Consider the following 15,683-nt stretch of genomic DNA (forward strand, 5'->3'; position numbering starts at 1 on the left):
ATCTCATTCTCCGGGGTAAGCCTTTGATATCTAAATAAAACAGCTTGAGTTCTCATACTAGTTTCAGAGGCTCCTCCTGTGGATGTTTTTTTCAAGGTTGAGGTTCACCCTTTGTTCTTTCCTCCCTCTCCCTGGCCAGTCGCTGGTGCCATCCAGCCAGCTCCAGGCTTTACTGAAGATCTGAGGAGAAGGGAGGAGATGGTAGCATGAGTCAGGAAGCCATACTCACTGTTGTCACTGGAGAGTGTCCACTCTGGGCCTGGTCAGGTCACCCAACCCCTGCATGTCTCCTCGCCTCCCCAGCCCTGGGGCTCTGACACATGCTGCCCTCTGCAACCCCCAGGAAACAGAAAACTGATTACTTCATTGTTTATTTTATTTATTATTTTTTAAAGATTTATTTACTTATTCATGACAGACACAGAAAGAGAGAGGCAGAGACATAGGCAGAGGGAGAAGCAGGCTCCATGCAGGGAGCCCCATGTGGGACTCGATCCAGAGACTCCAGAACCACACCCTGAGCCAAAGGCAGGTGCTCAACCATTGAGCCACCCAGGCATCCCCACTTCATTGTTTAGAACAGCCCCCCCCCCCCTCTGGTCCAGACCAAAGGATCTTTTATAACCACAGACTCCTCTCTGGGCTCTCTTTTGGTGGGGGGGTCCTTTCATAAACCAAAGGGTGATTTTCTTCTACCTGAGATAATTTCTACAGCTCTTTTACAATGGGAAAGCATTTTCAGTCAGATTTTTTAAAACTTTGTCATTTAGACTTTCTATTTTGAGGTATAATATATGTGCAGAAAAGTGCATTAACTCACAGATAACTATCACTGATCAGGAGTTAGGGTGCTGCAAACACCCCCAGGTCCCCTCTCTCGTCTCTTTGGTCACTCCCTGTCCTTTCTCCCTGACACAAGACCTCTTTTCCTGACACTAACACTGTACAATAGTTTTGCTATGTTAGGCAGGATATATATATATATATATATATATATATATATATATATATATATATAAAACCAGTCCCTGGTGCCATCCATCCATCCATTTATTTATTATTTATTTATTTATTTATTTATTTATTTATTTATTTATTTATTTATGGTGTTTTGGCTTTTAAAATTTTTATTTTAAGATTTTATGTATTTATTTGAGAGAAAGAGCATGAGGGGAGGGAGGGGCAGAGAGAGAGGGAGAAGCGACTCCCTGCTGAGCAGGGAGCCCCATGCTGGGCTCCATCCCAGGACCCTGAGATCATGACCTGGGCAGAAGGTGGGCGCTTAACTGACGGAGCCACCCAGGAGCCCTATAATTATGGTGTTTTATTTATTTTTATTTTTTTATTTTTAAAAATTTTTTATTTATTTATGATAGTCACAGAGAGAGAGAGAGAGGCAGAGACACAGGCAGAGGGAGAAGCAGGCTCCATGCACCGGGAGCCCGATGTGGGATTCGATCCCGGGTCTCCAGGATCGCGCCCTGGGCCAAAGGCAGGCGCCAAACCGCTGTGCCACCCAGGGATCCCAATTATGGTGTTTTAAATACCAGTTTTAGTTTAGTGACAAACATATAATTCTTCACATATAGGGACCTAATATATGTCTTTTATTTTTGTAGCTTTTATTGATTTGTTAAATTTAATTTCTTTTTCTAGGCCAACTTAAAAAAAAGACTTATTTATTTGTTTGTTTATTTAGAGAGAGCGAAAGTGTGTGAGCAGGTGGAGGGGTCGAGGGAGAGGGAGAGAGAGAATCTTAAGCAGACTCCATGCCCAGCACAGAGCCCAACCCAGGCTCAATCCTACAACCTCAGAACCATGTTAATGGCCACCAAGGCCAGAGCCCTGGGGATTGAGGGGGTCCCAGACTTCTTCACACAGAGAAGACAGGCTCCCTACCCCAGTGGAGCCAGACTGGTGCCAAAACACGGGGCCGTGGACCATAGGCATTCCGTGTCCCACCTCCAGGTTCCGAGGCCTTCTGGCTGGTGGCTCAGGACCAGGACCAGGACTCTCTGACCTATGGGATTAGTGGCCAATATGCCTATTTCTTCACTGTCACCCCGGCCACTGGTGAAGTGAAGCTGGCCAGCCCTCTAGACTATGAGGTAAAGGGTGGCAGCTTGGGAAGACCCTGTGAGGGGGGCAGGGGGATGGGGGCCCTGCCTGTGCTCCCACTCTGAACAGGGGCTCACTTTGGGCCTCTTCTCTCTGCCTGCCACCACAGACGCTCTACTTGTTCGCAGTCACCATCTCTGTAAGCGACAGCCACAACAACCCGGTGAGTTGGAAGGGGGAAGAAGGGGAGACTGGTCCTGGGATCAGGGAGCAAGGGACTAGAGCCACTCCTGAGTGTGTCCCCTATCTCAGGCAAGCAGAGAGAGCCCTAGTTAACAAAAACTGAATTTATTTATTTATTTTTAAGATTTTATTTATTTTTTTATTCATTTAAATTATTTATTTATGATAGTCATACAGAGAGAGAGAGAGAGGCAGAGACAAGGCAGAGACATAGGCAGAGGGAGAAGCAGGCTTCATGCACCGAGAGCCCGACGTGGGATTTGATCCTGGGTCTCCAGGATCGCGCCCTGGGCCAAAGGCAGGCGCCAAACCGCTGCGCCACCCAGGGATCCCAGATTTTATTTATTTATTCATGAAAGGCACAGAGAGAGTCAGAGACACAGGCAGAGGGAGAAGCAGGCTCCCTGCAGGGAGCCCGATGCGAGACTCGATCCCAGGACCCTGGGATCACCACCTGAGCCAAAGGCAGATGCTCAACCACTGAGCCACCCAGGCATGCCACAAAAATTGAATTTTAATATCTATTTTCATCCAAATTATTCTTGTCCTTTTTGGGTCACACAATAATATTAATTTACTTTAATTATGCAAATATATCATTAATATTACAAATATAACATTACTTATATTAATTTATGTTAATACAAATGTTAATAAAAAACAAGTGCTAAATACTTCCCTACCCTGAGCTATTGCTTTCAACTCCCTCTGCTGAACGTCAGTGCTCATTTTTGAAATAACAAGCTTATACTGCTGTGCCCTATGTCTCTGAAAGTTGAGGATTTTGTCTTTATAATAGCTTCTCCAAGCCCCATCCATTAAAAAAAATCATTTTAATGACTTGGATATTCATGAATGCATTCTCTTCATAAACATCTCAAAAGTTGCAGCTCAAGCTCAAGTCCCCTGGGTGACCCTTCCCAGCCCACTCCCAGCCAAAGCGTCCACAGTCACCCTTCTTCCACATCTCTCACTGTGTGTTTACATATTTATGCATCCATGGAAGAAAGATTGTAGTTTTGGTGCATTTCCTGAAACCCAAATGGGATCCCATCTTCCATATTATCTTGAACTTCCCTGTCCACTCAACAATCAGCTTTGGAGCTCTGCCTATGTTTCCTCCTGAGTCCCCTGTTTCTTGTACTATTTTCCATGTAGGAGCATATCATGATGCTCTTGCTGGTCTCCTCTGACAGACACTCAGGTTGTCCGCATGCTAAAAACTATGGCAGACAAAGCTAAAATGAACATTCCTATAGCAGGACAGACATATCTTCAATTTTAAAAAAATGACCTAATTATGTCTGCAACTTGCTCTGAAATGGTTCTGTAAACATGTGGAGAGAAAGAGAGAGAGATCAAACAATGACTAAATCTGGATGAAGGGTATTGGGAGTTTTTGTATTATACTTGCAACTTTTCTGGTGTTTGAAATTGTATAAAAAATGAGATTACCCTGAATATTGCCTAATTGCCCGAGAAGCAAAGCCAACTGCAAGTTGTCCCACCAGGAGTTGGAACACCAGGAGTTGTCCCACTCAGACACTCTTCCCTTTTGTCTTCTCAAGCTCTCACATTTTCCAGGCTCACCTGGGCTTTCTTACCTGCAGGTACGGAAGGAAATGCAGGTGATCGTGGAGGACAGAAATGACAATGCTCCCATTTTCCAGAATAGTGGTTTCTCCACCAGCATCAGTGAGGTAACATCTGCTCTAATGGTGTGTGTGTGTATGATACAGGCATCCCAGAAGTTCTTGTCAGTGTGCAAAGGACCAGAGATGGTCAGCAGGGGGTCTAGGATCAAGGAGAAGCACCCCTTAGAAGGGCCCACTGCAGGAACCAAATTGGGGGGAATGTAACCACATGAACAAGAGTTATAGCAACATATTGCAATCAGTCAAACTGGATTAGAATGATTCCAGTTATAAAAGCAAATTTTTTTTAAGAAAAGGAATTTATTTTCTCATGTATCTGAAAAATTTAGAGGTATACTAACTTCAGACAAGTTGGATACATGCATTTAAACCATGTCATCAAAAAAACAAAACAAAACAAAACAAAAAAACCATGCCATCAAGGGACGCCTGGGTGGCTTGGTGGTTGAGTGTCTGCCTTTGGCTTCCGGCATGATCCTGGGACCTGGGATCAAGTCTCGCATCAGGCTCCCTGTGAGGAGCCTGCTTTTCCCTCTGCCTATGTCTCTGCCTCTCTCTCTCTGTGTCTCTCATGAATAAATACATAAATCTTAAAAAACAAAAACAAGAAACAACTGTGTCATCAAGAAGAGATTTCTTAGAGAGAGAGAGAGAGAGAGAGAGGGAGAGAGAGATTTCTCTCCACCTCTCAGCTCTCCTTATCTTGTTGCCCCTATCCTTAGGTAAGGGGCCATTCTCTATTGTGGTGATAAAAGTGTCCCGTGCAGCTCCAGGCTTTGCAACTTGAACGCAGACTGTCTCTTTCTCTGTGGTTCTGGCCCAAACCCCAGAGTTGACTCTCATTGGCCCATTTTGGGTCATATACCTATCAACCTAGGGATACGGAATACTTTGATTGGGTAGGTCTACATCTGATCCTTCCCCTTTAGCAAGGGAGGGCAGCTCCACTTGAACGGACTGCCTAGGGAGGAGGTTCCCTAATGGTCCCTGAGCAGCAAACACAACATCACTCCTTGATCTTCATTACCATGCGGCTTTGAAAATGTATTTGGTGTGGGGCCCCAAATACACTAAATACACACTAGGCCAGACATAAGACTGATGAGGTCCAGTCAGCCATCTGACAGACTCTGATGGAGCTCATACTGTGTACCAGCCACTGGCCTTGGTGCTGAGACTATCTGGTAAATAAGACAGATCTGGTCACATTCTAATGAAGAATATAGATAATAATCAATGAAACATTCAATAAGCAGGATTATTTCAGCTGCTATTAAGCTCTATGAAGAGTGTAAAACAGGGCAAAGTGAAAGAAAGTGACTGGGAAGGGGGCTGGTTTAGGTTGAGCAACCAGGAAAGGCCTTTCTGAGTAGGTGACATTTGAACAGAGACCTACATGGCAAGAAGGAACCAACCGTGGGATGCTCCAGGAGAAGGATGTTCCAGGTAGGGGAACAGCAGATTCAATGGCTCCGAGCTGGGAATGAATTTGGAGTGTTCTAGGCATATAGCCAGGAAGGTGCTGTGAATGGAGGGTGGAAGGTGAGGAGGAGGTGAGGTCAGAGAGGTGGACAGTGGCCTGACGTCAGAGGGCCATAGAGGGAGTGAAGATTGTATTCTGGACAAAATAGGGGAACCATTGGAGGGCTTTTAGCACAAGAGTGATGTGGTCTGATTTATGATTTTCAAAGATCACTTTGGCCACTTTGTGGAAATAATGAAGGTGTGCACAGGTCACAGACAGGGCAAAGGCCTCCCCAAAGAACCTTCCAGCTCTGCAGGGTGCTGTCTGGGATGTACTGCTGTAGGCTACAGAGAGCCCACAGGATGTTTGAGCAGGGGAGTGGCACATCCTGGATTCTGGAATAATTGTGCTTCTTTCTCCTGAGGTGCTCTGCAAATCATAAGCCAGCCGAAGTGGTAGGGAGAGGAAAGGGGGGTAATCTGCTCCCTGCCCTCCCTCCCCCCAGTGGTCTCCAGAGGCCCAGCCCAAGTGGGAAGGAAAAGGGAGCATTGAGTGTCAGGCTCTAGGTGTTATCCCTGCAGTATAATCGGGGACATAAGCTCAGGGAGGGGAAATGAGTGCTCAGTCGTGGAAGGGATGGATTGGAGTTCCTCATTACAGACGCTGCCAGTTGGCTCCCTGGTGTTCTCTGTGCTGGCCAAGGACAAAGACACGGGGTCTGCAGGAGCCGTGGTGTACTCCATAGAGGAGGTGAGCACAGGCAAGTCCTGCGGGAATACGGGCCCCACTGCTCCTCATAGCCACCAGGGGGCAGCATCTCCCACACAGCCTGCAGGAACCTTGAGTGTTGGGGTGAGCCCTGGCTCCCAAACCTTTTGCTGGCCTCCTCTGGACCTCATTTGATAAAGCCACCTAAGGAGGGTGACTGCCATGGACAGAACCCTTCTTCCCACCTTCTTGCCTTGGGGCACCGACTGGGCTTTTGCTGAGTTCATGTGGCTTCATGGGGCGGCTGGTACACAGAATAGGAAATCGAGAGGTACAGTGTCTTGTCCAAGGTCACGCACAGAACAGAGTATGTGACCCAGTTATTCCGAAGGCATGTTAGCTAGCTATAGCTCCCGTCTACTGAGTGCCCACGATGTGCCTAGCATATACCTTACCTCATTGGACCCTCCTCTCAACCCACTGCTGAGATATCTGAGCTCATTTCGCAGAGGTGGAAACTGAGGCTCAGAAAGGTTAGGTGACCTGGTAAGGGTGGCAGGGCTGGTTAAGAGCAGAGCTAGGACTTGAGCCCTGGTCTCTCAGAGGGGAGCCTGCCCTGACTGCTCTGCCTCAGGTCATCCCGAGCAATGGGGAGAGCCAGCACCTCTTCAGGATCTTCCCCAATGGCTCCATCGTCCTCAATGGCAGCCTCAGCTACAACAACAAGAGTGCCTTCTATCAGCTGGAGCTGAGGGCCTGTGTGAGTAAGGGTGCAGACAGAGGGGGGCCAGGACCATGAGGCTCAGCCTTACGGAGACCTATCTCCCACAGGACTCAGGCGGCATATACAACAACACCTTCAACATCCAGTGCTCCTCGCCTGTCTTCCTGTCCATCTCTGTAGTCGACCAGCCAGACCTGGACCCTCAGTTTATCAGGGAGTTTTACTCAGCCACTGTGGCCGAGGATACACCCCAGGTGTGCTAGAGGACCTGGACGGGTCTGGGTGGACACAAGAGGCAGGGAAAGGGTCCGGCACATTGAACCACGTGGTTCTCTGCACAGGGAACGTCAGTGCTGAAGGTAGAGGCTGTGGATAGTGACAAAGGCATCAATGACCCAGTGATCTACAGCATTTCCAGTGAGAATTGGGGTGTTCCCAGGTGGAGGAAGGGGTGGGGGCTCTGCTGCAGCCACTGGAAGCAGTAGCTCCTACTGCCTCTCATCAGACTCCACAAGACCCGGCTGGTTTGCCATCAGGCCAGATGGGGTGATCATGGTCAATGGTTCCTTGGACCGTGAGCAGCTGCTGGAAGAGGATGAGGAGGTGAAGGTCCAGGTCATGGTGAGTGAGGGGTCCACTGCCCCTTTTGCACCCCTACCCTCAACTTCTGACCTTTAATCTCTGTTCTCTCTGATCCTTGGTTCTCTGACCTCTGGCCTCTGGTTTCTGCTCTGCCCTAAGGCCACTGAGACGAAACCCAACATCTATGGGCAGGAGGCCAAGGTGAGCATATGGGTCACACTGACAGTGACGGATGTCAATGACCACCAACCCGAGTTTTACAACTGCAGCCTTCTGGCCTGTACCTTCACACCCCAAGAGGCCCAAGTCAACTTCACTGGCTACGTGGATGAGCATGCCTCCACCCGCATCCCCATTGATAACCTCACCATGGTGGTCTACGACCCAGACAAGGTAGGTGCACCCAGACAAGGGGTGACTGGGCAAGAGTGATGGTGGGAGATGGCTAGGGAAGATGGTGAGGAGTGACCCATAGAACAAGGTACTATGGTGGGTAATTGGTGGTGCTGATCATAAACAGTGTTGGAAAATCAGAGTTGTTAGGTGATATTTGCAAATGTTGGGTGATGTTATACTGGTGTGTAGTTTTGTGCTCAGGGCAGTGCTAGGTGGTGGTGAACAGAAAGGCAGCACTGAGTGAATGTTAATAGTGGATGCTAGGTAATGTTGAGTGGAGTATATAGTTTTCAGTGGTGTTGAGGAGATGGTGGTGATGGGTACTTGGTGAAGTTGCAGGATGTTGGGGTATTGGATATTGGGGAATGTGGCAGTATTGAGCACAGAAGTGGCTTGAGTGAGTGCAAAATTGGAGAGTATTCTTAAGTGGAAATGGATATTGAGACGTGGGTGAGCTGTGTGGCATTGAATAATGAATACCTGTGGATGGTGTTTGGTAGTATTTGGTGATATTGGGTTGGTACCAAATGTGGAGTGGAGGATGGTATTGGGTGGTGGTAGGTGGGTGGGTATATTGAGTTGGTGATTGGCATTGAGTGAAGCAGAAGGGGTGTGGAATGGAGGGTGGTGTGAGTAATGGGGTGATGTTGGGTGTTGCTGGTATTTGGTGTTGGTATGGTGGTGGACTGTGTTGAGTGGGAGTTGGTAAGGGAGACTCAGTAATGTCTTATGGGAGTGAGGGGAGTGTGTCCAGGCTCTGTCTTTCCAACCCAACCCAAGAGCCTAGGCACATGGGGATATCTTTTTCTGATGAGCCCACATTTGCAAGGGACAGTGAGCAGCCTAGTTTCCCCAGGGCCCTCTTGTCACAGTGTTATGAGAGCCCGTCTCTCAAGGGACTTCAGAGGGCCGGGCCTCTGATGCAGGAGCCTACAATCAGGGATTGGGGCAAGACGCAGGTTGGTATGTTGGAGGGGTTGGGGTCACTGCTATACCATATACCCATCTCCACAGGGCAACAATGGCACCTTCCTGCTGTCCTTGGGGGGCCCCGATGCTGAAGCCTTCAGCATCTCCCCTGAGCGGGCGGCAGGCTCATCGGACGTGCAGGTGCTGGTGAGAGCTCCTGCACTGGTGGACTACGAGACAAAAACAGTGATGCTGGTGCAGGTGAGGGGTGCGTGCTCTGGGACGCCAGGGAGCACAGTCCATGGGCACTCTGACCCCAATGCTGCTGCTTCTTCCTCCATCCTCAGGTCATGGCGACTGACTCAGTCAGTGGGAACTTCTCTGTCGCCCTGGTGACCATCCACCTCAGAGACATTAACGACCATAGGCCCACATTCCCCCACAGTTTGTACAACATCAAAGTTTGGGAGCACAGTGCAGACGGCACAGTGGTCACCAACAGCATCCACGTGAGTGACAGGAACCCTCTGGGACTGGGTGAGGAGGGACACGGAAGAGGACCCTGCCCAAGTTTCTGTATCATCTGATGTTGTCAGGTCTGAGCCAGTGTGCACGCATGTGTGGGCGTGTGTGACAGGGGACAGCCCTGTCTCCTTAACTGCATGGCTGGCAGTGAGGGACATTTCCAAATCATGTCCCATTGTCTCTCTCTCTGCCTCACAGGCCTTTGACCCTGACACGGGTGAGGGTGGCCGCATCACCTACAGCCTGCTTCCAGGGAACGGGTAAGGTCTCAGGGTGGGCAGAGGGCAGGCGGATGAGTGGGGCCTGGGCCCACCTCTCTGCCTTGCAGTGAAACCAGAGCAGGCAAATGTAGGACACTCGTGACATTCCAATTTCAGATAAACAACGAATCCTTTATTTGGTATAAGCAGATGGCAAATATCGCATGGGACATCCTAAAATATTTTTTATTGTTTATCTGAAATTCTAATATAAGTGGGCATCCTGTATTGTTGCTTGCTCACTCTGGCCACCCTGCACAGGGCAGAGATCTTTAAGGTGGATCCAGACTCAGGAATGGTGACAGTGAGGAACAGCGTGCTGCTGGATCGAGAGAAGCAGGCCGAGTACTACCTCACACTGCAGGCCACAGATGGCGGGAACTTGTCGGCCTCCACCACGCTGCACATCATCCTGCTGGACATCAATGACAACTGGCCTGTGGTCAGCGGCTCCTACAACATCTTTGTCCAGGAGGAGGATGGCAATGTCCTCATATCCCTCCAGGTGCGAGCCAACCTGAACTTGGGGGGTGGGACAGGGGCAGGGGACCAAGTCTGGCTGTGTAGTTGTGCTGGCCCTGGATTGGAGTCTGGGTTCTCCTCTGTGGTCCTGAGGAAACCAATCCGTCTCTTAGGACGTCTGTCTCCGCTTTGGAAAATGAGGACAATTGTGGTACTTAGTCCCAGGATCACTGGGGAATAATGAGGTAATGCATATAAAGTGCTCAGCACCAAGCCTAGCACAGAGCAAGCCCTCAAAAACATATTGCTCTTTTGAAATCCAGCCCCTGTCTCATTCCAAACAGGATCTGAGTGACTGACTAAAAAGGTAAAAAATGGGAGAAATAAGGAGAAAGAGAAAACAAGAATGGTATTGCCAATAGGCAAAGTTAGAACCCAGAACGACACAATTGCTAGGAGGGGGGCTAAAAATTCAGTTCTGAGCTTCCTGATGACCAGTGCAAAAAAGGAAATATCAGTGGCCAGGCTGACAGAGTCCATGAGATAAAAATCCACGGTTGGTTCCAGAGAAGCACCAAAGACAAGCATCTCCCGGAGTCATCTGAAAGGGAGCCTCAGAGGAAGTGGGAAAGAAACCAAGTCCTCAGAATGACAATCATGTGGCTACTGAGCACTCTTATATTCCTGGGGCTATGAGGTTTCCAGAGCACATTCCCATCCCTAGTATCTTGACCTACTTGTGAAATAGTTGCTCCAATCGTCCCCGTTTCACAGAAGGAGAAAACTGAGGCTCAGGAAAGTTAAGTGACTTCTTTGGGCTTGCATAGCCAATAAGCAGTGCCCCGAAGCCAGAGCTTGGACCTCTCTACCCTGAAGCCTCGGCCTTTTCTTCTTGCTCCTTGATACTTCCTCCCTTGTCTGTGGGTTCCTTGGGGCAGGAGCATTTTAGATCTGCTGTTGTAACCATGGCGCCCGGCATGAGCCCTGAGAAGCGCTTGGTGAATTAACTGGCCTGAATTCAGAGTGCTGAGAGGTGAACAGATGGGGTCAGGCTTCTGGAAAAGCCATCTCTGGCTGCCTGTACAGGAGGCATTTAATAAACAAGATTCCAATGGAACTGAGATGAAAGAACTGAAGGTGAGGGATGGGCAAGGAGGAAGGGGAAAAGCTAGATTCCAAGCCAGGGTAGCCCAGCTCTGGATTCAAAGCCACATGTCCTGAACACCTGTTGTGCACTAGGTCCTTTCCTGGGCCCCAGTCCTCTCAGATGACTCCACCGTCATTGCTGTGGAAATGAAAGTCCATGTGTGACTTTCAGGGGAAGGATGCCAGAGAGTCACCCAAGGGTGTCACTTGTGCTGTGTTCAAGATAGCACAGGGGATGTGGAGGCCCCGGGTGTATCACTAGTCTGGCCTGGAGTCAGGCAGAGAGGTGTAGAGGGCTTTCAGGGTGAGGGGAAGGCATACGCAAAGGCCTGGTAGCATGACCAAAGCGGTTGTGTTCTTCATGCTGGATCGACCCCAAAGGCAGGCCACGTACACATACAGGACCCTGGCAGGACAGGAACACACACACATGCACGCACACACACATTCACGAATTGGGTGAAGAATGTGCTGTTTAAAAAAAAAAAATCAGCACTGAAGCAGTTACTGTGGGAAGATCAGAATCTTGTTGGACTTCACGCTTATGTTATACTTGTTTGTTTCTGAATTTTGGATATCTGTAATCCACTGCCCCATGCCTCCTCTCCACTAGAATCTCAGCTCCCTAAGGGCATGTCTTGGTCATGGCTCTGTGTCAGCGCCTACACCAGGGTGGGCACATGGTTGATATGCAGTCAGTATTTGTAGGGTCGATGGCTGACCTCAGTGCTTAAGACCTCAGAAGCTCTTGCAAGCTGTCGATCTGACCCTCCTTGAGGGGGACTGAGGCTGAGAGACTGGTCCAGCGTCCCACTGGCTTTTGGCCCAGTCACTGCCCTTGAGGTCCAGTGCTGGAGGGGGAGGCCCGGCTTCAGGGGAGGCGCAGGGGAGCCAGGGAGCACCTGACAGCTGATGCCGCGATGCTGGTTATCCACGCAGGCTCAGGACAACGATCAGCCCAACACCAACAACAGCCGTCTGCATTTCAGCCTGCTTCCTGGTCCCTACAGCCACAACTTCTCAGTGGGCCCTGATACAGGCATCCTAAGAAACCTGGGGCCCCTGGACCGAGAGGCCATCGAACCTGCCCTGGGGGGCCGAATTGTGCTGACAGTACTTGTGGCTGACTGTGGCATGCCTGTCCTCAGCACTGAAGTCAATGTCACCATCAATGTGGAGGTAAGACCTGGCTCAGCCGCGGGCCAGGTGCCATGAGGGGCCCCATGCTGGGGAGCTCCCAGCAGACAGCCAGCACCCTACCCCTCCCAAGTCACATTTCTATCCTTGTCACATTGAGTCACATTTCCACCCTTGGCGGTATGGTGGGCAAGAGAGTTCTAGAATCAGGCTGCTTGGGTTAGGATTCTGGCTCAGTTGTGCGGCCTTGGGTAGTCACTCAACCTCCCTGTGCCCTCAAATTCCTAATCTGTAAAATGGTGACAAAAATACCAGAAAGTGAGCTAACAAATGGAAAGTGCTTTGCCTAGTGCCTGACCTGAGGAAGGTACTCAGTGTGTCCAGTCTGCCTGCAGTGTCCCCTTGCATTTTTTTCCTTTTTTTTTTCCTTTTTTTTTTCTTTCCTCAGTTTGGGAAACCTGCAGCCAATAGCATTTTTGGAGCAGATGATCTTCCTTCTGACACATCAGATCGTCAGAAGGTTGGGAGCAGCCTAGCTACATCTAATGACCATGTCACCTACTTCACTTTGTCTCATCACATAGACATTTTATCATCTCACATCATCACAAGAAGTAGGATGAGTACAGGACAATTGCATATTTTCAGAGAGAGGGAAAGACTGCATTCACATCGACTGTGATCACAGTATATGGTTACAATTGTTCTATTTTATTGTTATTGTTCATCTTTTTCTGTGCCTAATTTAATTTTTTTAGGATTTTATTTATTTTTTCACAAGAGACACAGAAAGAGAGAGGCAGAGACACAGGCAGAGGGAGAAGCAGGCTCCCTGCAGGGAGCCCAACATGGGACTCGATCCCGGGACTCCAGGATCACACCCTGGGCTGAAGGTGGTGCTAAACTGCTGAGCCACCGGGGCTGCCCTGTGCCTAATTTATAAAGTAAACTTTATCATGAGTAGGTATGTATAGGAAAAAAACATAGTATACACAGGGTTCAGTACCATCTGTGATTTCAAACCTCTGTGGGGGGTCTTGGAACGTTTCTCCCACCAGTAAGGGCAGGAACGACTCACTGTATTGGCTCTAAATATCATTCATGAAGTTCTGTCTGAAATGCTCCTATTCCTCACTACCATTCAAGGGTAAAGAGAAGGGGTGAAAAGGGCGGAGGCGCAGAGGGTGAGCAGCTTGTCTAGGGCTGCAGAATGGGGTTTTGAACCCAGTGTGTCTGCTTCTTCGGTGGTCACCAGCCCACAGGGCACCACCCTCTAAAAAAGTGTTGTAACAAAAGTACACCTCTACAATGTCCATGATGTGGACGGCGCCCCCTAGGCCTGTGCAGTGCACAGCCTTCGTCATCCCACACAGCAGCCCTGTGTCCCCCTGGGTTGGGATGTGCAGCTTTCTTACAAGGATCAGAGTGAGACCTCAGGGAAAATGGAGAAACAGAAGCAGAATTAGAACTTGTCAGCTTGTTCAGCTGTCCTCGGGGGTGAAGTAGGCCAGGAAGAAGGAAGAAAGCAAAATTGCATTTACTGAGCTAGTGGGTCCTTTTATGCCAACAAACTAGTTCCTACAATGGTCCCTAGAGGGGTGACTATATGAGCCCTCTTGCAGGTGAAGACATTGAGGCTCAGAGAAGTCAAGTCACATGTGAGGCAGAAGGCAGAGCTGTGCTCTTAGCCACCCCAGTGACTTAGGGAGCAGCTGGCCACATGCATTGAGACAGAAATGCTGTGCTGGGAAATCACCATCGGAAAATACATCTAGTTAAGGGGGAGATGGCTTTGTTCTTGAAGATGTCTGTTGAACCATTATTTAGAAAAGTGGAAGCCAAAAGCAGACATCTGTGGGCTGCCCTGGGAAGGTCTGGAAAAGCCAAGGGCACCCCCAGCAAACACCACTGATTGGGGAGGAAGCAGCAGGTAGAGGTGGTTCTGTGCTGTGACAACAGTGGCAGCCTCTGTAGGTGTGGGTGGCCAGGGCTAGAGAGGGAAGGCAAGAACAGAAAACAGTGAGCATCTGAGGGCAGGACCAGGCCTAAGCCCTGGCAGTTGCCTGGAGCTCAGCATCGTCTGAGCATAGAGCAAATGTCCTGGGGTCAGCTGAACTCAGAAGGGATAGGAGAAAAGAGGGGACAAGGGAAAACTTGGGCCACAGGGCCTTGTAGAAACAATGGTATTGGTGCCAATAGGATAAATCCAAGAGATGAGGAGTCAAGCTAGGCCAGACAGGGACATTGATAGGGACTCAGCCACCCTTCTGGAAAGCAGAGTCTGAGATGGCTCTGAGTTGTAGTCAGAGAAGCAGGGAGGAGGTGGGGCTCCCTGAAAGTGTATCACTAACTTCAGAGGTCCCGCTGCAGGCCTGTGAGTCTCAGGTGTGTGCCCTGGGCTAGTTCCAGCCTTGCCAAGGCCCTTGTCTCGTCTGTGAAGTGAGGAGCTGCTGGCAGAGAGTCTATGCCTTGAGTCAGAGGAAACACTAGCTCTCAGATTGGCTCTAGGGAGGCTGAACCGTGGGGCTCCTGGTGTCCCTGGGCTCAGACCTTCCTCTGCCCACAGGACATCAATGATAACCTGCCCATCTTTAACCAGTCTATCTACTCCTTCTCGGTGAAGGAGAGGGACCCAGGTAAGTCCTTCCTGGGCCAGGCCGGGCACTGGGGCTGGGGCCCAGTGAGACATCTGAGTCCTCCCTGCGGCTCTTGGGGGTGGTAAGGGGAGAGGAAGCCTCCAGCGGCTGGGCCAGGGGTCCCTGTGAAGTCTGCCCTCGTCCACAGGAAAGCTGGTAGGCGTGGTGAAGGCCTGGGATGCGGATCAGACAGAAGCCAACAACCGTATCAGCTTCAGCCTGACAGGGAGTGGTGCCAACAACTTCCTGCTCCGGGGCTTGGTGCTAGAGTCTGGGGGCGCTGGGGGCTACCTTTGGCTGCCTGCAGATGTGAGCCTGGACTACGAGACACAGGCCTCCTTCAATCTGACACTGAGTGCCGAGAACCCAGACCCCCAGGGGAAAGAGGCCAGGGCACAAGTCCTTGTGGCTGTGGAGGACGTGAATGACGAACCACCCACTCTGGACTCAGCCTCGCTCCAGGGCATCCGTGTAGCCGAGAATGGCTCACAGCACGGCCTGGTGGCTGAGCTGGTTCCCCAGGATGTGGATACCATGGCTCAGCTGGAGGTACAGCTTGTGAATACCATCTGTACCAAGGCCGGGGTCAACGTGGGCAGCCTGTGCTACGGCTGGTTCTCTGTGCTGGCCAATGGCTCTGTGGTCATCAATCAGAGTGAGGCCATTGACTATGAGACCTGTGACCTGGTCACGCTGGTTGTTCGGGCCAATGACCTCACAACAGACCCCCGCTTCCAGGCCTACAGTGACAACGGTGAGGTGGCCTGGCCTGTGGGA

General features: G+C 50.0%; 1 protein-coding gene across 1 annotated transcript in view; it reads left to right on the forward strand.

The window, feature by feature from the left end:
• The window catches only part of CDHR2 (cadherin related family member 2), a 36,122-nt gene that overhangs the window by 12,306 nt on the left and 8,133 nt on the right, over positions 1–15,683 (forward strand). Inside the window, exons 4-19 of the mRNA XM_055325878.1 lie at positions 1,969–2,108; positions 2,228–2,281; positions 3,912–4,001; positions 6,082–6,171; positions 6,764–6,889; positions 6,961–7,107; positions 7,195–7,270; positions 7,359–7,474; positions 7,595–7,828; positions 8,846–9,001; positions 9,088–9,249; positions 9,464–9,525; positions 9,787–10,030; positions 12,073–12,312; positions 14,837–14,906; positions 15,055–15,660. Coding sequence (XP_055181853.1) covers positions 1,969–2,108; positions 2,228–2,281; positions 3,912–4,001; positions 6,082–6,171; positions 6,764–6,889; positions 6,961–7,107; positions 7,195–7,270; positions 7,359–7,474; positions 7,595–7,828; positions 8,846–9,001; positions 9,088–9,249; positions 9,464–9,525; positions 9,787–10,030; positions 12,073–12,312; positions 14,837–14,906; positions 15,055–15,660 — 2,613 coding nt within the window. The remainder of the gene's footprint in view (positions 1–1,968; positions 2,109–2,227; positions 2,282–3,911; positions 4,002–6,081; positions 6,172–6,763; positions 6,890–6,960; positions 7,108–7,194; positions 7,271–7,358; positions 7,475–7,594; positions 7,829–8,845; positions 9,002–9,087; positions 9,250–9,463; positions 9,526–9,786; positions 10,031–12,072; positions 12,313–14,836; positions 14,907–15,054; positions 15,661–15,683) is intronic.

Source organism: Nyctereutes procyonoides, unplaced genomic scaffold (genome assembly GCF_905146905.1).
Source record: "Nyctereutes procyonoides isolate TBG_1078 unplaced genomic scaffold, NYPRO_anot_genome, whole genome shotgun sequence".
Taxonomy (NCBI): domain Eukaryota; kingdom Metazoa; phylum Chordata; class Mammalia; order Carnivora; family Canidae; genus Nyctereutes; species Nyctereutes procyonoides.